Here is a 24,515-nt window from a genome sequence, read left to right on the forward strand (position 1 = left end):
CTGAGGGCAAGATGTACAATTTGGCGCCTTTCCTTACATCCTTTTTCTGTCACCAAGCACAAATGATCAGGTTTGAATTGAATGGCCAAGAGATATGGGTGCAAAAACTGCTTTTCCTTTGCGCCAGCTTTCATCGCACCCACTATCTACTATAACCATGAATATAAGATCTGTAGTTGTAATAACTTTGAACATAACTTAATAGAGTGGCAGTAAAAATAAACGTATATTTTTACTCTCCTTTTTGTATAAAAGTTTCCCGCATGCACAGAGCCACCTGCATTTACATCTGGTGTAAGCTAAAGAATGCGTTTTCCAGCAAATAACCTTCTTGCTGAAGTTTATCCATTTCTATGTTGTTATAATGTTGTCTAATGGTTGCGGTATTGCTGTATAGAGAGCGTTTATATGCGTGTTCAATCTACGTCTGTCTCGCTATAATACTCCTTTGCTTACTGTCCTCTGCTCTTTTTTCCCCCCATACCTATAACTCTCCAGACCTGCCTAAAGTTGCTGAAGGTGGGTGATCTGACTTATTTCTCTACTTCTCTGTCAGATATTCAGATAATATGTCTGATGCTTTGTGAACCTTTGCTATATATTTACAGCACCCCCCCCCCCTGTATGAGAGCAGGTGGGAGGAAATCAAATCCCCTGTGGCTGTCCGCCCCCCAATGTACGGTATACATGTCCTGTTTCTGTCAATGGGAAGAATAGAGGGAGGACGGTGTTGTCGGCTTTCAGCACAGTCACGTTATAACCGCACAGGGGAGAACGGCCGAGGGTGTTGCCTACTTTTTCCTTTTAAGCCGAATAGCTTCTTCTGGTAAAGGAATATATTTAGCTACCTGATCAGATATTAGGGAATAGTTCTAAAAGCAAATGTGGAAATATTTTAGTTCATACGCCTCTTCAGTTCTTCTTTTATCACACTGAAATAACAGAACCGGCTATAGATGGACAGATGATTCACCAACGTGATCACGGGGGTTCTAGTGCTCAGAAGCCGCTGGATCTTAACCCCATGCCCAGTCTGGATACTGCTTCTGCCAGTAAATCTTGGCTGCATATCACCAGCTTAAGAAATTCAGTGGCAGTTTGAGATCTTGTACTACCTATCATTTCAGATAAAAACACAGTTTTATGGTAAATGACACAATTATTTGAGATGGTGCACCTTAAAGAGGCTCTGTCACCACATTATAAGTGCCCTATCTCCTACATAAGGAGAAGTGTAATGTAGGTGACAGCAGTGCTTTTTATCTAAAAAAATGATCTATTTTTACCACTTTGAGCGATTTTTAGCTTTATGCTAATGAGTTTCTTAATGCCCAAGTGGGCGTGTGTTACTTTAGACCAAGTGAGCGTTGTACAGAGGAGTGTATGACGCTGACCAATCAGTGACCAATCGGCGTCATACACTTCTCTCCATTCATTTACACTGCACTAGCGATATAGTTATATCGTTATGTGCAGCTACATACACACACACACACACTAAAATTACTGCAGTGTCCTGATAATGAATATACATCACTACCAGCCTGGACGTGATGTATATTCAGAATCCTGACATTTCTGAATCTTTTCTGTGAGATTCCAGCAAGGCAAATGTAATCTCGTTTGAAATGACAGGTTACATCGTAATCTCGCGAGATTACGCTTGCCTTGCTGGAATCTCACAGAAAAGATTCAGAAGTGTCAGGATTCTGAATAAACATCACGTCCAGGCTGGTAGTGATGTATATTCATTATCAGGACACTGCAGTAATGTTAGTGTTTGTGTATGTGGCTGCACATAGTGATATAACTATATCGCTAGTGCAGTGTAAATGAATGGAGAGAAGTGTATGACGCTGATTGGTCAGCGTCATACACTCCTGTACAACGCCCACTTGGTCTAAAGTAAAACACGCCCACTTGGGCATTAAGCAATCATTAGCATAAATCTAAAATCGATAATAAAGTGGTTTAAAATAGATCGTTTTTCGAAATAAAAAGCATTACTGTCATATAGCGCCGATCTCCTTATATAGGAGATAGGCCACTTATAATGTGGTGACAGAGCCTCTTTAAATTGAAACAAAGCAAGGATTATTTTGGTAGCCCAACAAATGAATGTGTTACGCTTTTGGCTATACACATTGTTTTATGCCGGCCGAACCTGCCGATTTTGGCAGGACCGACCATCTTATGTGTAATGCTTAAGAAAAGCTCACACTGAGCTGAAACGTCGCATGTGGGAATAAAACGGTTCACTCTTACTTTTGGCATGCTGTCTGAACTCCCATTTTTTGTTCATCAAGGAGCCATTGGACACCCACCTACTTATTTTTATGTCTTTTGATCTAGTTCTGCTGATATCTATTGAATTTATTGTGTATAGCAGTTTCCCCACTCTCCCAGCACGGCAGATGTTGGGGGACATCCAACATATCCGATCATTGTGTTTGCATGGAGATCAGCCGCTACCAGAGGTGACTGGCAGCGGCTTTAATCCTTCTCCCTATTGAGAATACATGGACGTTCGGCTGAGCCGAGCATGTATATGTATGGGAGAGTCGGGTGAAATAGGTGTCGGTAGAACAATCGATTGGCCGACAGCTATTTGAAATGTATGGCCAGCCTTAGGGCTTTTAAACCACCATGTGCATAAAATTGCAAAGAACACATTGAAGCGACCATTAAAAAAACAATTTCAACGACTTCTCTTAACCCGACTGACCACACCATGCTGTGTATGTAATTACGTACGTTCTGTGCTCTATTTCTCATTATTTTCTTTTCTCTTGGGTATTTAAAGAATCCGTTCCCAGTGGAGAGAATCCGAGTGTGGCTGGGGGAGAAGAGGAGGCAGCGGAGTACCAGGAGCTCAATCCTCGAGAGAAGCAGGACATTGAGTTCATGATGGAGGGGTGTGAATATGCCATTTCCAACGCAGAAGCCTTTGCAGAAAAACTATCCAGGGAACTTCAGGTTCTGGATGGGGTAAGACACATGGCGACATTAATTTACAGAGAATAAGAACATCTGAGAATGGAAGTGCGCTGGGTAGGCAAATGACTGGCTTCTTGCATCTGTCCTACGAAGTGCCATTCTGTTCATGTGCACTGGGGCAAAAAAAGTAAGATTTTTTTTCAATCTGTTATTTGCGTAGCTGGTGCTGATGGACCAGTATTGGATGTGGGATCTGCTTTTTTACTTCATGGGACAACATAGTTTATCATTCTCCTATAACATGTCCTCTTCAGACGGTCTTTAATCATAAGATCAAGCCTTGTGATAGGGGTTTAGCAGCTTTCAGTGCGTTAATATTTGCGTAATTCTTACTTTCCAGGCAAATATCCAGTCAATCATGGCCTCGGAGAAACAAGTGAACATCCTGATGAAGCTGTTGGATGAGGCTCTGAAGGAGGTGGACCAGATAGAAGGGAAGCTGAGCAGCTATGAGGAGATGCTTCAGAGTGTGAAGGAGCAGATGGATCACATCTCTGAGAGCAACCACCTCATTGAGCTCAGCAAAGCCAACAGCGAGACCTTGCTGGGTGAAATTGAGTTTCTTGTTGTAAGTACTCTCTCAATGAAGATGGATAGTGTTTTGTTTGTTGGATACGTTGCAGGCCCGACCAATTTTTGGGGGCCTCGTAAGTTCTTGTGCAATTATTTTGCAGCTCGGTGTGCAATGTACAAAAAACCCCAAAAAACTTCTGATGGTCTCATGCAACCATGTTTGCTCTGAAATGTCTATTTGGCTTTTTTATGGGCAGTAAGTATAATGTATTTGTCTTGTGTACAGTACCCCAAATGCAGTTTTCAATAGGAACAGTTCTAGGGTTATAAATCAGAATCACCTCAAAAATGCATGTACCAACCTGTACAACACTGGCACTGTAAATAAGTCACGTGACGTGTATGTACCATGGCGAACACAAGATGTGTCCATATAGTGTAGTAATGTGTTGAACAATGTCATAGGATTGAGCCAGCCAATCTGGTTGGTTGCTTTACCAGCTAGTCATGAGATAAGCGGCATAGGAGAAGGTAAAAAATAATTGCACTTGGAATATTTCTGGCTCTGTAAAGTATTATTTTTCCTTTTTAAGTTGAATTAATTTCCTCTCTTAAAGGGGTTGTCCACTTTTTATTTTTTCTATTAATTCATTTATAGAATAGGAAATCATACAGATTTCTAATATACATGTATTTAAGATTCTGCTCACAGACCCTTCTTATATCGGTGCAGTTGTCTCTGTCTAAAGCTAAAAAAATGGTAGAGCCCACAGATTTGTCCATAAAACGCACCGATGGGATAACTAAGTGGACAGTCATGTGACCCACATCATGTGACCACTGGCGTTCAGGTAACACTGTCCAGGTAGATAACAGGTGAATAATAGGTTGTTGAGGAGCAACATCTCATCCTCATGTCTGTCAGGGTCTGTGAGTAGCAGCTCTTATTCTTCTCCGTGTCTCCCCTGTGTGGTTTTGTTTTTTGTTTTTTGTTTTTATTCAACTTTATTAGCAACATGACAACATCACCTAGAGACAGACAGTTATTTTATAAATCATTTAGAGACCGTGAATACAGGCAGTGAATCAATTGTTTATCATTATTCCAATATTAAGCCCTGTTCACACAGAGTTTTTTACGGGTCAGAAAAATTACGCCGTTTTGAGTCATATTTTGACCTGCATGCACTCTTTTTGGCGCGTTTTTTGCAGCGGTTTTCGGGAGTGGCCTCTTAGCGCCGCAGGCAAAAAAACGCGGTGAAAACCGCTTTCTCGGCCTCCCGTTGATGTCCGAGATGGAAACAACCGAAGAATGGGTATGTCGTCTTTTTCCCGCAAGCGATTTTTACCACTCGCCGGAAAAAAACGTCACCCATTAAAATCAATGGGAGGCGATTTCGGGCGCTGTTTCCGACGCGGTTTCCATGTAAAAAACAGCTTCAAAATACTCCGTGTGAACTAGCCCTTAGTCCTATTAATATAGCCCATGTTGCCCCAACACAGTGGTGTGTGTGTGGTGGGTCGCATGATTGACGCCATGTTTAGTCATATTCAGTAAAACCCCATGCACACGACTGTAAAAATCGCCCATAATTACGGACCCATATATTTCTATGGCCGACGGACACCTTACCATATATTTATGGAATGGTGTCCATGCGGTAGAAACTTGCCGAAAAAAATAGGATATGTCCTATTTTTTTATTTTATCGACCGTTCTTCCATACTTTACAATGGAAGCACGGCCCGTAAAAAGGGACTGCCGTCAACGGCCTGCCGTGCCCGTAATTACTTTAGGCCCCATGCACACGACCGTAGATTTTATCCATCCGTAAACACTGTCTGTAAATACGGATCCGTAGTAATTTATAGTCATCCGTAAATCATCCGCATATACGGAACGGTGTCCGTAAATACGGTCTGTAGTGCATCCATAATGCATCCGTATTTATGGATCTGCAAAAAGAAGAAGAAACCTCTGAAAACCTGGCGTCGCCGTGCAACACTTCCGTAATTACGGACGGCTACGTGTGCACATTAATTACGGAAGCGCCCATAGACTTCGATGGGGAGTCCGTGCCGTAATTACGGACAAGAATAGGACATGTTCTATATTTCACGGAAAATATTTTACGTAAAAATACGGAAAGGTGTCCTTAGCCCATAGAAATGAATGTGTCTGTAATGACGGATGAAAATATGTGCGTGTGCATGGGGCCTTAGCTTGAGGATACATTACACAGGACTGATCTGTGGGCTGTACCAGTCAGTGTGACAGGGGCTCATGCACTGTAATAAATGTATGTGAGCAAAATTTCTAATACATGTATATTAGAACTGTATGATTTCCTATTCTACAAATAAGTAAAAAGATAAAATAAAAACTGGACAAGCCCTTTAATTGCTGTAATGCTGCACCATATGGACAAGAATATTGCTCTGAACATGGTTAGAACTCTTATTTCTTTTGCTGTCTTTAGAAGTTGAAGACGTGGATGTAGTAGGTGTCTCGCATATTTGCTGTTTTTGTTTTTCTGTTTTGTATTTTTCCTATTTTTTTGTACATGAAGAAATGACTTGACCATCCTGTGGGAAATCCATCTTTTGTTTAGTTGTGGGCAGAGTTCCCAGTTAGTAAACAACGGACTGTTTCCCGTTATTCCTTCCAGTTAGGATTACATTATAAAGGTACAGAAGGAGTAAATCTAAAACTTTTGCTTTTATTAAGCTGTTAAAACGTGGAACATCAGACATTTACTTATGAAGACATATACTGACATACATAAGTGTCAATTAGGTATAGGGTATCGGTTCCTTGGTTTAGATTTTTGTTCAGAGTATAGTCCGTCTTATACGAGGATCGTATATTGCATCCCTCCCCCTCCCCTCTATATGCGTAGTCTAGCTCTTTGTGAGGTATTGAGGTCAGGTCTGCATTCAGATCCTCGTATAAGACGGACTATACTCTGAACAACAATCTAAACAAAGGAACCGATACCCTATTGATTCCGTCGTTAAAACGTAAACATGCCGGAATGGTGACGAACGGAAACCATTAGCAATGTTTCCGTCACCATTGATATCAATGGTGACTGAAACGGAAGCTGTGGTTTCACTTTCACTTTCCATTGCGGGGTTCATCCGACGCAAACCTCAGATGGAACCCCGGAACGGAAAGTGAAAGGTGATGTGAACAGGCCCTTAATAAATCTACGTTTTATATTTACTCCTTCTGTACCTTTTATAATATCATTTTGTTTAGTTGTATTTTATGGTTTGTGTGTTTTGATATGAAATATGTGAAGTTTTATCCATTTTTGCATTGCTTCAGAACCACATGGACTTATCTAAGGGTCACATTAAAGCACTCCAGGAGGCTGATCTTTCCTCATCTCGAGGGATTGAGGCCTGCACAAATGCAGCAGAGGCGCTTCTACAGTGTATGAGTGTCAATCTCCAGCCAGGTAACCACTGTGTGTGTGTGCTAATGATATTATGTACAGTCCAAGTATTTTGTGTTATCAAAAGGTTTTTCCCATCTTGGAAAATGATGGCATGTCCAAAGGTTAAGTCATAAATGTCCGATAGATGTGAGTCCCGCATCTGAGACCCCTACCTATCGCTAGAATGGGGCCCCTTGTCCCCCGTCCTACCTTCTGCCATTGTCGTTGCTTCCCACCACTGGCTGACGAGCTAATCCATTTATCACAGCGAGCTATGCTGTTTCCAAAACTCCCGAGTTCTGGAAACGGTGTTGCCTGCTATGCCGTTTCCATAACTTCCATTCACTTCTATGGGAGTTACGGAAACAGCGTAACAAAACACGCTCTGGAAGACCATGAAACCTCGTCAGCCAGTGGAGCTTAGCGAAGGCGGCAGAAGGTGAGACAGAGGTCAGGGGGCCCCGTTGTAGACATAGAGACATCTATCAGACAATTATGTGGATATGCCACAAATGTCAGAGATGGGAATACCCCTTTATCCAAGTAGATATAAAATCTGTAGATTAAATTAAATGAACGTTGTAACTTGTGCCTATTCTTCTGGCTACCTAATCCGGCTTCCATGATTTTGTGTGTTTGTGTACTAGTCGTCCATGCTGTAATTGACTATGTCATTTGACTAGTTGATCTCTTGATTTTGCACAGGACACGCCATGCTCCAGGCTGTGATGCAGCAGCAGCAGATGTTCCGGGACCTCCGGGAGCAGTTTGCTCGTAGACTAGCCAGCCACTTGAACAATGTGTTCGTCCAACAGGTACTTTTATATAAGTCCACTCTGGAATTCTATCTGTTCAGTGTAGAGGGGTGCGAAGTAATTTATTTCTGCAGTAGAAGGTTATATTGTAGACAGGTTAGTAAATTGCTGACCATTCGTAGTTTTAATGTTTTGGTTACTAGATTTCACTTTTTTTATGGGGAATTATTACATGGCACTGCTTATTGTGCTGCATAATTGTATCTAAGTAGAAAGATATCTGGAAAAATAAAAACTATGCAACTAGTGTTCCACAAGATTAGCTCTTGGCGACATACTGAAGTCTATACCATAAAAACAATACACAATGCACAATGGTGTTTTTGTTTGAGACCAAGTCAATGCCTTCAAACTGTATTTATTTTTATTTTTTTCGAAAAGACAATACACTGAGATAAACTTACGCATTTCAGACTCTGACAGCCCCTTAAGAAATGTATATAGAAAATCAACATATTTATTGATGGGACAGAATACCTGATCCTGCCAAATGCTCCACATATTAGGGACTGTGACAGGCAGCTATGTTAACGACGCTACTGCTGCCTCCTATCTCCAGGGGAAAGAAAGGGTCAGACAGGTATCCTTAGATACAGTCTTTGTACACATTGCTAGACATTAAAAGCGTTGTCTGCTTTGAACAATTCCTACTTGTTAGAAGAAACCCTTGACAATAAGCTGATCACAAAGTGTCCTCTTGAGACCCTCAGGGATCAGCTGTGATCTGTGGGGAATGCTGGCAGTTTATCGGGCTTTCACAGAACGCTCGTTTATCAGCTGATTGTATCGGTTAAACAGGGAGATGTGCTTCCAACATGATAGAAATGTATGGGGACGAGCGATCTTATTATCGAGCGCTCGTCCCTCTACATGGCTCCTAGTGAAAGGAGCAAACGAGTGCCGATCAATGAGCTGTCTCGTTGATCGGCGTGCACACTGGGCCCTGTCTTTTCCTTCAGCGCCACCACAGGGAAATTGAGCATTACACAGTGTCCATTCATACCAATGGGCTGTCTGTGTAATAAAGGATAGGACAGGTCCTCCAGAGTGAGAAATGCTCTTTATAACCGCTCTATACTCTGGTTTAGGATCCTGTTCTCAGTCAAAGACCCCCCCCCCCCCATCTAACTCCGAAGTCCCCGCTAGGGTATATAAAAATAGGTTTTCTAAACTGGACAATCCTTTTAAAGAATTAGTCGGTCATTTGAAACTGCAAAGTTGCAATGCCAGGCACAATCCATGGTCAAGATTGGGAAAAAAAGAGCAGACCCTTGTTTCTTACCTCAGACAACCTACAGTTAATGTGGAGTTGCATAAAAAGTCCTGTCAATTACAGAGAGACAAAGAGAATCATTAGCTTCTTTTTAAAGGGGTTGTCTGGGCACGTGGCATCACTATGTGATCGGTGGGTGTCCGACACCCGCACCTAATGTTATGCAGTGGTCTGTGCTGGGAAAAAAAGGATGGCGCTGTACACTGTATAGCGGCTGTGCTGGGTTTGAACAGGAGCAGAGCTGCACTACTGTAGCACCTCTGCTATACCGTGACCAGAGATATCTGCTACAAGCACCGAACACTGCATAAATCCCGGTACCGGAGGCAGCTGATTGGTGGGGGTGTCGGACCCCCACCACTCATAAACTAAAGACCTATCCTGTGGATAGGTCATCAGTATGAAAAACCACCTGGACAACACCTTTAATAATTGATTTATGCTGTTGTGAACCACGTTAATATGAACCCAAAGAACGTGAAATAATTAGCGGCAGAAAATTAATCTCAAATCTAAATCATTTAAAATCCACTGAACAGTTGTGAGAAATGAGGAGGAAGACGTCACAAGTTCATGCGGTGCAGAAGAGAAATCTTCACAATGGTTCATTATCGTTATTGCTCTTTGACATGGGACTGCTCACTATGGATGGAGTCATTTTGGCACTGGTGCAGGGGAAGCTGAACCTCTCATTGTTTCTGGTCAAGCTGCCAGTTCACTGCTGGGCCTCAGTGGGTACTGTTAATATAGTCCTGATAAAGGTCACTATTAAAGTGCACTTGTAAAGACGCCTGACAATGATCTGAGTCCGTTATTATAGTGCACCGCCATTACAATGGATTGCAGGTCATCTTCTTTATAATGAGGTGCAGTGTGAAATGCGTCTGATTTTACTTTTTCATTTCTTCTTTTGGACTGTTCTCTCTTTATTCCGTCTTTCTGTGTCTTAGCTGTTTTTTCTCTATATTTTATCTTCCACTAGTTTACTCAGATGTTTCCTCACTTGTATAGCAGGTCGTACTATCTCTCTATGGCAGTGAGTACGCGGTTGTGTAAGCTATTCTCTTGTGTGTTGCCGGTTGTTTGAAGAACAGAGATTTGGGAATGCCTGTTTGTCCTCCTGCTACTAACACTAAATACTTGTTGGATTGCAGTTTTCTGAACTGTGATTATTGTTTGTGTTCATTTTGTATACAGTTGACTTTGGGTCCGACTGCTCTCCTGGGGGCATGAAACTACAAATGTATGGCTGCCAGAGTTTTCTAGGATCTGTTAATCTGTGAAGGTGCTTTTACATGGCCCGACACCAGCCGGAAAAAAAAAAGCGACGAACGACGATACAGCAAGTCGATCGGCGCTTAATAGCTCCATTCTCAAGGAGCAACGATCGCTTGTCCCCATACATTAAGGGTATGTGCACACACACTAATTACGTCCGTAATTGACAGACGTATTTCGGCCGCAAGTCCCGGACCGAACACACTGCAGGGAGCCGGGCTCCTAGCATCATACTTATGTACGATGCTAGGAGTCCCTGCCTCGCTGCAGGACGACTGTCCCGTAGTGTAATCATGTTTTCAGTACGGGACAGTTTTCCTGCAGCGAGGAAGGGGCTCCTAGCGTCGTACATAAGTATGATGCTAGGAGCCCGGCTCCCTGCACTGTGTTCGGTCCGGTACTTGCGGCCGAAATACGTCCGTCAATTACGGACGTAATTAGTGTGTGTGCACATACCCTAACAATCGTTGCTCCTTGTGAATGGAGCTATCAAGTGTTGATCGACTTGTTTCCTGGCCAGTATCCGGATAATCCCTACACATTTGCATCATGTCAGTAGCACATTTCCCTCTTTACCCAGGGAAATGTTCTGCCAACTAGCGTTTATTTGGCCGCATAAAAAGATAAAATCTGCCAATGATTGAGCATTTGCTCGTTCATCGGCTGATCGTTGCCCTGTTTACAAAGGGCAATGACTGGAAACGTGCGTTCGTACAAATGCTTGTTTGCCTGGTCATTGGCCCGTGTAAAACCGCAATTCAAGCTGCACATAGTAAATCTCCACCTTCTTCTAATACTGTCTTAAAGTTAGAGAAGATAAAACTAGACCGGGCAGGCAGAAACGGTGCCAAATTAATCACAGTGGTGCATTTTGCTATATATTTTAGACATTTTTCTTTTCCCTCATGGGTGGCGTACTTTACACCAGAATTCTGGCACATTTTATAAATTCCTCTCAGCCACGCCCCTTTCCCCCCAAAAACTGTTGAGTTTTAAAAAGTCACATAAGTTTGGAGCAGAGCATGTACACCAGTTTTTGGCGCAATTTGAGCCAGACCTCTGTCGCATTTTGCTTTGTAAAGCCCTTCCCATTATTTATTTTGCCTTTTTTCTTATTTTTTCTTCCTTTAACGGCAGTGTCTTCCAACAATTTAGTGTCTGCATTATTTTTCTCTGATGAAGAAAGGATCAGTCTGGTTGGTTTTTTGTGGCTGTTGCATCCATTTCTCCATGTTTAAAACTTGGATTGGTGGCTATAACTGCAATAATCACGGCTTTCAGTCAACAGTTTTCCTATATCTTTGAACTGCTTTAAATTAAATGTCCACCTTTTAACACTATATTTTCCAACATTCTGTGCTGATTAATTTTATAATATATCTTTATAGGAGTTTGATTTAAAGAGGCTCTGTCACCAGATTATCAAATCCCTATCTCCTATTATAATAATACTAATCTTTATTTATATAGCGCCAACATATTACGCAGCACTTTACAATTTAGAGGGAACATGAAACAAACAATATCAGACATTACATAGTGACAAAGTTCATTTACAATTCAAACCTGAGGAGTGAGGACCCTGCTCGCAAGAGCTTACAATCTATGAGGACATAAGGGAGACACAAAGTGTAACAGTGTTTGTTCTGTACAATAGTCCGGCCATTTTTATACACATGCGGTGGTAACATAAAGCTGCATGAGCCGGTCACCAGCCAGTATCCGTGTATGACGGACATGAAGAGAAGGAGTGTGAGGGAATCTTATTCTGATGACTAATCTAAAAGGAGGGCCACGGAAAGGAGTCAGATTAGGGAATGTTATAGGCCTGTCTAAATAGATGTGTTTTCTGGGCACGTTTAAAACTGTGGATATTGGGAATTAATCTGATTGTCTGGGGTAGCACATTCCAGAGGACGGGTGCAGCACGAGAAAAATCTTGGAGACGGAAGTGGGAGGTTCGGATTATGGCAGATTTTAATGTAAGGTTGTTAGTAGAATGGAGAGCCCGAGTAGGGTGGTAGACAGAGATGAGGGAGGAGATGTAAGGAGGTGCAGCACTGTGGAGAGCTTTGTGGGTGAGAGTAATAAGTTTGAATTTTATTCGGAAGGGGATGGGCAACCAGTACAGTGACTGGCACAGGGTAGAGGCGTTGGTGTAGCGGTTGGTCATAAATATGAGCCTGGCTGCTGCATTGAGGATAGATTGGAGAGGGGAGAGTTTGGTGAGGGGAAGACCGACTAGTCCTATTGCATGTGATCGGCGCTGCAATGTAGATAACAGTAACGTTTTTTTTTTGTGTTTTTTTTAATAACGATCATTTTTGGCCAAGTTATGAGCAATTTTATATTTATGCAAATGGGAGTGTTTTCTCTTATTTCCAACTGGGCACGTATTGTGTTTTTAGCAACTGGGCGTGTTTACTTCTTTCACTTCATAATCACACTGTGCTGTGGATCATGCTGGGCTGGAACAATGAGAAGTGTAGGACACTGATTGGTCACTGATTGGTCAGCCTCATACACTTCTCTGTACAACGCCCAGTTGGTAAAAAGTAAAAACACGCCCAGTTGTCCATTGAGAGTCATTAGCATAAATCTAAACTAGCTCATAACTTGCTCAAAAATCATCGTTTTTCAAAATAAAAACCACTGCTGTTATCTACATTACAGCGCCGATCAGATTATGTAGGAGACAGGGAACTTATAACCTGGTGACAGAGCCTCTTTAAAGAGGCTCTGTCACCAGATTTTGCAACCGCTATCTGCTATTGCAGCAGATCGGCGCTGCAATGTAGATTACAGTAACGTTTTTATTTTAAAAAAACGAGCATTTTTGGCCAAGTTATGACCATTTTTGTAGTTATGCAAATGAGGCTTGCAAAAGTCCAAGTGGGTGTGTTTAAAAGTAAAAGTCCAACTGGGCGTGTATTATGTGCGTACATCGGGGCGTTTTTAATACTTTTACTAGCTGGGCGCTCTGAAGAGAAGTATCGTCCACTTCTCTTCAGAACGCCCAGCTTCTGGCAGTGCAGATCTGTGACGTCACTCACAGGTCCTGCATCGTGACGGCCACATCGGCACCAGAGGCTGCAGCAGCATCAGCGTTTGCAGGTAAGTAGCTACATCGACTTACCTGCTAACGCCGATGCTGCTGCAGAATCAACTGAAGCCTCTGGTGCCGATGTGGCCGACACGATGCAGGACCTGTGAGTGACGTCACAGATCTGCACTGCCAGAAGCTGGGCGTTCTGAAGAGAAGTGGATGATACTTCTCTTCAGAGCGCCCAGCTAGTAAAAGTATTAAAAACGCCCCGATGTAAGCACATAATACACGCCCACTTGGACTTTTACTTTTAAACACACCCACTTGGACTTTTGCAAGCCTCATTTGCATAACTACAAAAATGGTCATAACTTGGCCAAAAATGCTCGTTTTCTAAAAATAAAAACGTTACTGTAATCTACATTGCAGCGCCTATCTGCTGCAATAGCAGATAGGGGTTGCACAATCTGGTGACAGAGCCTCTTTAAAGCTCCAAATCCCCTGTATAGTCGAAGAGTTAAATGATAAAAACCCAGCCACCACTCGACGGAACTTGGGATCTTACTGCATATTGCCTTATTCTTGAGTTCAGTGTAAATATACAGTAGAATGCTGTAAGCTCCCCCTAGTGGTGGCTGCAGGTGGCCATACATTTATAGAAATATTATAAACTTACTCAGCACAGGGTTTTGGACCAATTAAAAAAAAAAAAACTATCAAAATGTTGTCCAAGAGTGGTCAGTAACTTTAAAGGGGATATACAGGATTAAAGAAAATATGTGCTTTCATCAAAAAACAGTGCCACACCTGTCCATAGGTTGTGTGTGTCATTGCAGTTTATTCACTTCAATGGAGAAGTTGCAATTCTCGACAAAAACCATAGACCGTGGTGATGCTGTTTTTGAAAGAAATCGGCCATATATTTCTAATCCTGTACAATCCCTTTAAGGCAGGTTAACCTAGCAAGGTCCCCTGCTTTTGACCCATTCTTAACATAGACTCCTGGCTTCATATCACTCTACAGTTTGGCATAGATTTCCTCAGGAGCCATGGTCAACTGAGTAGAGTGTGAGAAGCAATCTGGGTAAGTAATTTAAGGCACCCTATATGAAGAAGGAGGGATTAGCATGCGGCAAGATTTTGTTGTATAAATATATGTGACTGCAAATCCGTTCAATTCATGTTTCTGCAACAATCGCATGGATTTCTTCAAGTTCAATTCAGATAAATGGATCTGATTTTTTTCAGTTGCAGAAATTTCTGCAACAAAATCTGCCGCGTGTGAATCCACTCTAAAGTTTGTACAAGCTGTATAGTCCTTTAAGCTTGTTTTTGGTATCCGTTTGCATGAACGTTCCTATTATTAGACTCTTAACAATGTGTGTCTGCGCAGTTGCCTAACAAGCATTAGATGGGAGAGTAAGTAGGAAATGAACCTCTTTCCCTGTTCATTGTGCGTTCGTCATTTTTATGTTTGCGGTGAATAATAGAAAACAAGTCTGTGACCTTCTGACTTGTTTTCTTGGAATCACTTTGTGTTTAATGAGCAATAGCAAAATATATTGCCTTAATGGTTTTGTGCGCGTTCAGTATCTGCTGATATCTACTGAAAGAAACAAATCCGGTTATTTTACTTACCAGTCTGCAAAGATTTCTGCTGGTTGCATATCGCACCCATCACACCCATGAAATACTGAATCTGCAGATTACAGGTTTGAAGATAAATCCACACGTAGCGGCACTGGTAAAACGGACCTTTACTTGCAAATCATGCGCCTATTATTGAAAATACCCTTTATGGCCACACGATTTTGCAGGTAAAGGGCCGCAACAACGCGTGGCCATAAACAGGCTATTTGACCGCTGCGCCAAACATGGTGCCGGCGAGGTTGTTGGCCACAACATGGTGTCGGCCTGGTCAGTGCCGCTCCATGTGGCCTTACCCTAGGTACTTTAGTGCTCTGGTGCAAATCTTCAGTATCACAAATAATCTTTTATGTTAAATCTTGCTTTGTAGTTACTTATATGTTGGGTTTTTTTCAGGCCGTAGAAGAATACAGTCATAAAATGATGCAAAGGAATAACTATAAATAAAAATAAAATAGACATGTCAGGAGAGCTGACCGGTCCTCTTTAAGCATTACATTTTGAAAATACTACTGGAAAGCTAAAGTGAGGTTTATGTGGTAGTCCTAGACCACTAGAGAAAATAATATTACTGTTTTGAACTTTAAAGGGGTTGTCCAGTCCCTAAAAAAGTATGGCCTATCCTCAGGATAAGCCGCCAACAGCTGATGGGTCGGGTTCTGACTCCTGGGACCCCCGCTGATCAGCTGTTTTGAAGGGGGTGCCGTGCTCGTACGAGCGCTGCTTCCGCCTTCTTTTCTACTTGCTCACTGTGAATAGTTTACACAGATGTAGTGGATTCACAGTGATTGCAGCCTTCTTCTTCCATTGAAGTAATTGGAATTAGAAGGCAGTCAATGCCTGTGAATTGCCGCTACATGTGTGTCGACGATTCACAGCGAGCAAGTAGAAAAGAAGTAGAAGCAGCACTTGTACGAGCACGGCACCCCCTTCAAAACCGCTGATTGGCGGGGGTCCCGGGAGTATGACCCCCGACCCATCAGCTATCGAGGGCCTATCCTGAGGATAGGCCATTAATTTTTAGGGACTGGACAACCCCTTTAATGCACCTTTTTAACACATTTATTAAAGCCTCTCCCCACACATTAGTGCTAGGATAATTGAAGTCTGCAGCATTGTGAATGCAGCTCTGGTTGTGAAATCATTACAACTGGCTGTGATTCTAAATAAGTTCAAGTTAAGGGTGTTGTCCACTCATAAGAAATTGATGGCCTTGTCCCATTGAAGTGCATGGGAGAAGGCTGTAATACTGTGAACTACCGCTACAAGTGTGTTGGCGATTCACAGTACGTGCAGATAAGGAGTGAAGTGGAAGCAGCGCTGTTACGAGCGCCCTGGCCCCTTTAAAACAGCTGATCGGCGGTGGGTGCCGGGAGTCGGACCCCCACCGATCAGATGTTGATGGCCTGTCCTGAGGATAGGACATTCATTTCTCATAACTGGACAACACAACCCCTTAAAGTAAAGCAATGCATTTGCTGTTTAGGTCTATCGTGGATTATAACTTTGCTTTGCGTAACTTTTACTTTTTACAAAGTTGCCTATACTAATATTTTTTTTTTATTATTAGAGATAATAAGTGAAGTATGAATGACCCTCACTGATTTTGAGTTGCTTATTACACATATATTTTAAAACGGATCTGCCACGTGCTGCTGCTAAACTGTGGTCCAGCAGAGATTAAAACAATCTCAATAATCACAAATTTGTACTGCACTATTTTTTATTAATCTACTATATATACCAAACTGATCATTACCTGCCGCTCTATAACATGCAGCAGACAGGGCAGAACAGATCTGTTTTAAAGATGACCTCTCACTTCTCCTGACATGTCTATTTTTAGTAAATACTTGTATTCCCCCAGAAAAATAACATTTCAGGAGCATCTTTTCTTTGAAATCTGCCTTGTGCTATTCCTCTCTTATTCCTCCTAGGAATGTATAAATTGACAACTAGGTGTTACCATACTCATTGTCTAAAGGGGCTTGTCCCTACACCGTCCAATCAGTCAGACTCGCACCCCTTTGACCAGGATAATGGTAACAGAGTTGTCAATTTATTCAGAAATTTTTAGGAGGAATAACAGAGGAATGTGCAGAGTTTAAAGGAAAAAGATGTCTTAGCATTGTTATTTCATGGGGAATACAAGTATTTTCTAAACAGACATGTCAGGAGACCTGAAAGGTTCTCTTTAAAGTGGTTGTCTTACAACCCCCTTTGCTAAAGCAGCACTCCGACAATAAGTCAGGAAGATCAGCTATTACCACAGGGGGAGCTGCTAGCGTCTCCACATTTTTGAAGGGGAGATTGGACACTTTATTAAAATGAATGAGTGACCATGTACTGACTTGTGGCGCCAAGTCTTCCAGAGCAAAAGCAGGATTTCTAATTGTCTAATAGATCTGCGATTTCCCCCTTTGAAAAACAGGTAAAGGTGCTGAGCTGCAATACGAGACACAGCTGATAGACAAGATTAGCACTGTTTCTGAAAAAAAAAAAAAAAAGCAATGTTCGAATGCCATATATCCCCTCAGTGGCGTAGCTATAGGTGTCACGATTGCCAGCAGCCACGAAGCCAGAGGGCCCCTTTGCCCCCCGAACCACGTCTACCCTCAGTTACTTTAGTAAACTACATGGGCCCCTGTTACTACAGTAACAGTATACTTACCCACCTCGTTCCTGAGTCCTCACACCTTTCAGCGCCACAAAGTCGTAAAGCTGAATGGAGCCGTGAGTCAGAACCCGCGCTGTGCCCGGAGGTGAAGAGGACCCGATTCAGGAGCGAGGAGGGCAAGTATAAGAGTACTGCCTGCTGGGCCATGTATCTAATCCTGTTATATGTGATACTATCTGCTGGGCCCTGTTTATAATCTTATGTGTTATACTGTCTGCTGGGCCCTGTATCTAAGCCTATCCTGTGTGATAATGTCTGCTAGGCCTTGTATCTAAGCCTATCGTTTCATACCATCTGCTGAGGCCTTGTATCTAATCCTTTCATGTGTGATTCTGTTTGCTGAGGCGCTGTATCTAATCCTATGCAGTGGCAGAGCCATAAGGGGTCATAGTCTTAGAGCATGAAAGAAACATGTACATCTTATGGATCTGGGCTGTATCTAGCTATTCTAACGTGATGCATAATTAATGGTGAAAGCATAATTCTTATGACTGGTATTTCATATGGATGTAAATGTAAGGCCACTTTCTGTAGCAAGCAATGCCTAATTTATGAGGCGTGTGGCCATGTTTGCTGAGCATCTTTATGGCGGTTAAGTATGCCGTGGATAAGGCAATGTTGTTTTTAGTACCTGCGTTAACTCTTTATGATTTTTTTTAATAGTTTCCTATATAGGGATGCCCATAATTCTCGTTGAAAAGCGTATTGTTGGTGTTGGAATGAAGTTTTCTGGTGCACTAATTTTTCAAAATATTCAATATGTCCTGTGTCTAAAAGTAGAATTGTTAATATACATTGATTATGTAAAATATTTTTCTCTTGTTTTGAAAAAGGGCCACGATCAGACTTCTACCCTCTCTGTTGAGATTACACTACCCAACCACCATCCTTTTCACCGTGACCTACTGCGATATTCCAAGTTGATGGAGTGGCTGAAAACCACTGAGTATGCCAGATATGAGGGACTTACAAAGGTCTGTTGGGTTTGGTTTCTTTGTTTCTGAAATGTTGGGCATATTTGGCATTTTGTTGCCTGTTAACTAAAACTATATTAAGATTAAAAAAAGGCTTAAAAAGTAAAGCTAAGCCTATACTATTTGTAGGTTTTAGACTACAGTCTGTTGATGGGCTGCTAAAAATCCATGGGAAAATACAGCAAGAGTGATAGGACTTCTAATAGTATGCTAGCAAATGGTTCATTGTGGAATAAAATAATATTTTTGCCAACGTACATTCAAAAATAGCATATATTGAGAAAAGAAAGAGTCCTAAAGCTATATGTAAAGTAGAAAAGATGAATTTTATTACACATAGATTATACATCAAACAAATTGATAAAAAACATGGCGAGGTTTCTAAAAAGAAGAAGTTGCTTGTGGGTCACGTAAGAGTAATATATAACCATGGGGACCTAGGCATAATTGGATATAAATGGTAGAGGAGCATGCAGAAGTACAATATAGTAATATAGTAATTAATAATTACAGAAGAGCTGCTGTCTATCAGATATAAATCCAAGGTGTCTATATCATTCCAGAGAAAGGGGGTCCATAAGAATAGCCCCTTTCTCAAATGCATATCTACCAGATCCGGACATCCTCAATAATGCTCGAAGGGAAAACATCAAATCTTAGTATCTAAGTGAAAGTACCATACAGAGAATCCCCGAGAAAAAAGAGTACCATCCAGTCCAAGTATAGCTTCAATAGGTATGCAAGGTATACGGGGTATGCAAAGCTACTCATCTGGAATCACCAGAGAGAGCCAGAAGGAAAGCACTCACCCATGGTTAAAGAGGTAATAATTGTGATCCACGTGCAGAAAATAACCACCCCAACGCGCGTTTCGCTGTATCAGCTTCCTCAGGGGGTATGATCTAGGCTATATCCTGTCCACCTTTTTATAGTATCCCCCGTCACGAATCGCAAAGGAGGGAAGGAAATGAAGTTCCGGGTATCAGCCCTCATCAGTGGTCCACGGCGCATGCGCGAGATTTAAGTCAAAGATCACGAGGCCTCGGTCACCTGTCGTCACGCCTTTGCTGCGCACGCGCGTCTCCAAAGACGCGTCTCCATGGAGACCGCGCAAGCGCACAGCCGGCGTACAGAAGAGAGGGGACCGAGGCAGGTGTCCGACATCTCTGCTCATGCGCAACCCCAAGATGCGGTCTGTATTATATCAACTCGATTTTTTCTCGGGGATTCTCTGTATGGTACTTTCACTTAGATACTAAGATTTGATGTTTTCCCTTCGAGTATTATTGAGGATGTCCGGATCTGTTAGATATGCATTTGAGAAAGCGGCTATTCTTATGGACCCCCTTTCTCTGGAATGATATAGACACCTTGGATTTATATCTGATAGACAGCAGCTCTTCTGTAATTATTAATTACTATATTTTACTTCTGCATGCTCCTCTACCATTTATATCCAATTATGCCTAGGTCCCCATGGTTATATATTACTCTTACGTGACCCACAAGCAACTTCTTCTTTTTAGAAACCTCGCCATGTTTTTTATCAATTTGTTTGATGTATAATCTATGTGTAATAAAATTCATCTTTTCTACTTTACATATAGCTTTAGGACTCTTTCTTTTCTCAATATATGCTATGCTATCAGTGAGTCTGCTATTCTGTGATATTTTGGGGGTGCCTGATACCAATGTTGGTCGCACCTAACCAGTTACTTGTCCCTGTGAGACATTTGTCTATATTCAAAAATAGATGTATACTTAAGTCCTTCCTACTCATCAACGTGTATATACATTATGAGCAGTATTACATTACCACAGTGATTGAGGTACAAAGATTCCTGCACGATCAACTGAGGGAGTGCAGCGAACAACTGATAAACTCAGATTCTTTAACCATTGCACCCCTTAATCAATGCAGATCTTGCAAACAAAGGGTGGAGGTCAAGGGGAAAGGAGGGGTCCATTTAAAGTGATCGTGTCTGTTGGGGCATAATTTACCGTATGTACTCTATGTACATAAACTTAAAGTGCTGGCATAGACATATGCCTGTATATTAAAATGATTAAAGACCAAAAATCTAAATTTCTTAATGGGATCTTAAAAACAATTCATACAATACATTTTCCACTTTCAGTTATGGTGATCTTTAATTTGCTTGAAAGAAAATTCCTCATAACCTAAATTAAACACTGACTTATATGTCTGAAAAAACTGCAGCAAGTTATTGGCAAAACCGGGAAAAAAAATTTCTTATGATCTTTAAAGGATTATTTCCATCATAGAAAGTGGGATGGTAGAATATGCTATCACTTGCTGATCGGTAAGAATCTGAACCCTGGAACCCCCACCGATCCTGAGGTTGAAGTGACGCACTGCTACTTTACGGCTGTGTCCACTTCAAAGATTTTTTTTTCTGCACAACGCCGCACACGGTCACCGGCTGTGCAGAGGACTGCAGTACAGCCCCATTTACTTGAACAGTGCCACGGTGCAAGGAAAAGGGATCGGTGGGGTGTCAGAGGTTAGAACCCCACTGATCAGAAAGTGATGGCATATCCTAGGAACATACCATCACAAGTTAACTCGGTATATTGCCGCTTTTTGTTATGCTCCTATTAAATTACATTGTCTTTTTCTCCAATGCTCACTAACTGACCTTGTTTTTTGGTTTACAGAACTATATTGATTATATTGTCCGCTTATATGACCGGGAGATCAGGGACTTTTTCGAGGTGGCCAAAAATAAGATGACTGGTGTTGCCAAAGAAGGAAAGAAGTTTGGTAAGATTTTTGGACAAATCAAATCTGCGGACTTTATATGATTGGACCATGTTAGCCTAGAGAAAGATCTATAATCACTTTTGTCTTTGTTTCTAATGGTCCTATTATTTCATGCACATTGACTGACTAGGTACCCGCTGCCAACTGTCAGGCCTGGAACGGGGACTCGCGGCCCCTTGTTCTTGGTAACGATGGGGGTCCCAGAATTCGTACTCCCACCTATCCTACTTTTATATATTGATTGACAGGTCATAGTAACAAAAAGGTTTGTCATGGGACAACCCCTTTACGACTATTACTCTGCAGGCTTTGCAGCACGTTAGGTTTACTGTTCTCTACTTTCTAAAGAATGAACTAACTTTGGCGCATTGGATGGCATTCAGCTTGTGTTCAGTTCCTCCTTATGGTACTTATAAATTCTATCACGTTGGGATGTGATAGATTTTTTTTTTTTTATTCTCATGCCTGCTATTCATTGACTCGCTTGCTGATGCTTGGAGGTGTGTTGCTAGTGTGTGGCTCGACATGAAGAAGTTTGGTTTTTAAGGTGGTCTTGGTGGCTGTGCGTTACATGGTCTGAGTTTTCTTCACACAACACATTTTTCTCCTTTTAATACAGATAATGTTGGTTCCACAAGAATAATCAATAAACACGGTAAAGGAGAAAGTCAATACATTATTGTGCACTAAGCGTAATGGATACACCGTATGTTCACCTGAAGTCCGAATCCCTTGTCTTCTATTCATGTTGTTCTATTTCCTACCTAACTATCTACTGACCAGATCTGATCTAGAACAGTTAGTGTTCTGGAAAGCAAAGTAATCGATTTATTAGCATTCTGATAACTTTTAGATTTCTGTCTAGAATATAAAAAAGCAGTGACCACCACAAATGTGGAGCTTCCATAGGATCAAATTCTGCTGTAAAATGTATCTCCCAAATTTGCATTGGTTCTTTAAACAGGCATTTAAAGATTACATCCAGTTACATCCATGTCTCTTCTGATATCTTTCCCATGCCTGAAATACATTTAACCTCATTACATCCTACATGAATGACTGGTACCACTAATGCCACGTTTGCCTTTTCTGTGTCTCCTTACAACAGTTATACGTTGAATTGTCCATGTAACTGTTTACAGCTAAGTTAACCACAACTGCTTAATATAGTCTTCTGCATGTCTCTTTCCAACTAGTGTCTAACTTGCCTCTTGTGCATGGTCTTCGCTAAATGCCTGTTTTCTAATGCATCTTTGTCTTTGGTGCTTGCGATTTAATCCAAACCAGCTACGCTGCCTCGAAAAGAGAGTGCCATGAAACAGGAGACAGAAAGTGAGTATAACGTGGCTGCCTTCTGTTGGCAACTGTGTAACGAATCGATTTTACCAAATAGCTTGATAAATGACTGCCTCATTAGATATTTTGTCTTGTTGTTTCTGTGGTTAGATGCATGGTGTTCATTGAAGGAATCTTTTTAGGGTTTGTACTTCTACATTTATAATGTACACAAATAGCTATCCATTTAAGATTACCATTATACAGAGACTGCTTACTACATCAGGAGGGTTGTTACTCGTAAATCTCCTCTTGTATCAGACTTTAACTCCTTCATGACTGCCATACGGCTATATACGTTCCAACTGCCGATGCCCAGTTCAGTTGTCAAGTATATAAACGTTGGCAGCCTGGAACAGGGTTTAATGAGTGCAGTGCTGCTTCAATGTGAGCAGCGCTGCACTCTCATGTTTGCCGGGGCTTTATGAGGCCCGGAATACACCCCCCACTGTAGATAGTGCCACCCACAACCCCCGCAAAACCCCCTGTAGATAGCGCCACCTAAGCTCCCTCTAGGAGCAGAATCCCCGGCCATCACTCTGGCCGGGGATTCCCCTCCTAGAGGGAGCCCCTAACATCTCAACATCCCCGTTGTAAATAGTGCCACCCCCACTGTAGATAGCAACCCCCCCCCCCTGCTGTAGATGGCATCAAACCCCCCTTCCCCCTGTAATGCCACCTAAACTCCCACTAGGAGCGGAATCCCCGGTGTCAGATCGATCTGTGCCAGGGATTGCGCTTCTAGAGAGAGTGAAAATAGTTGTGATATTCAAAGCGGTTCCAAAAATATTATTGTTTAAAGAAGTTCATATCAGAAATGGAAAATTTGACCAGGACACAGGGGCATCAATGACCCTTGGTCATGAAAGGGTTAATTCCTACATCCGAATAAATCATTCCTCTTTTTTTTTCTAATTGATCCACCAAACCCCAAAAATGTCATGAGACAAAAGACGTTATCCATGAAAAAGTCCAACTCATCCCGTTGGAAAAATAGACATCTAAAAGCTCACAAATCTACAGGCTGGAAAACGTGCAAGAGCACTTTATAAACTTCTGTTCATGTAGTAAGGGACTGTTCACATCTGCACTAGGGACTCCGTTAGGGACATCCATCACAGATTCCGTTGTTTCTGCTAGACAAAATATTTCAGAATGCTGTGCTATTATGTCTGGCAGAATGAAAGGGATCCAAGTCAATGAGTTCCATCGGGCGCCGTTGGTTTCCGTCATGCAACGGATCCTGAGCTTCCGGTATTCTCCTCCTTGTTTTGCTCCTATAATGTAGCAGAATAAAGGAACCCAGAACACAGATGTGAATGAGCCCTTACTGTCTTCCTTTATTTGGAATTTATTCTGCTTGGATTAGAGTCCTTTCACATCACCTTTTAGCATCCTGTTCAGACGTCGGTTTGTGGTGTCTTTTTTCCCTTTTCAAATGGTACATTTAATGGATCCCTAGGTTTTATTGGTGCTTCTGATATCCAGTGTATGCATCATTCTCTGATACTTTATGTATTTTGACTACATTATTGCTGTATTCATACACTGTTTATTCATACATTGATGTTTTTATTGAACTTTTTGTCATTGTTCTGCATGACCTTTATTGGTTAAGGCTTCTGTCATGGGTTGAAGCGTCCGTTTGTTTTCCATTTTACAAGTTTCCTTAATAATCCACTTTTTCAACCGGACAGACAAAAGGAAACGGTCTCATTTTTCTGTCCTGATG

General features: G+C 41.8%; 1 protein-coding gene across 9 annotated transcripts in view; it reads left to right on the top strand.

Moving 5' to 3' along the window:
• The window catches only part of EXOC1 (exocyst complex component 1), a 50,153-nt gene that overhangs the window by 12,151 nt on the left and 13,487 nt on the right, over window positions 1-24,515 (top strand). For 4 of the 9 annotated variants that reach the window (XM_075859870.1, XM_075859887.1, XM_075859883.1 and 1 more), the window contains exons 5-13: window positions 499-519; window positions 2,804-2,988; window positions 3,338-3,565; window positions 6,842-6,974; window positions 7,659-7,768; window positions 18,523-18,663; window positions 21,343-21,448; window positions 22,068-22,103; window positions 22,736-22,780. In XM_075859870.1, the coding sequence (XP_075715985.1) occupies window positions 499-519; window positions 2,804-2,988; window positions 3,338-3,565; window positions 6,842-6,974; window positions 7,659-7,768; window positions 18,523-18,663; window positions 21,343-21,448; window positions 22,068-22,103; window positions 22,736-22,780 (1,005 nt within the window). The remainder of the gene's footprint in view (window positions 1-498; window positions 520-2,803; window positions 2,989-3,337; window positions 3,566-6,841; window positions 6,975-7,658; window positions 7,769-18,522; window positions 18,664-21,342; window positions 21,449-22,067; window positions 22,104-22,735; window positions 22,781-24,515) is intronic. The other 5 variants (XM_075859901.1, XM_075859894.1, XM_075859916.1 and 2 more) reach the window with 5 other exon arrangements.

This window comes from Rhinoderma darwinii, chromosome 1 (assembly GCF_050947455.1).
Source record: "Rhinoderma darwinii isolate aRhiDar2 chromosome 1, aRhiDar2.hap1, whole genome shotgun sequence".
NCBI classification, from domain to species: domain Eukaryota; kingdom Metazoa; phylum Chordata; class Amphibia; order Anura; family Rhinodermatidae; genus Rhinoderma; species Rhinoderma darwinii.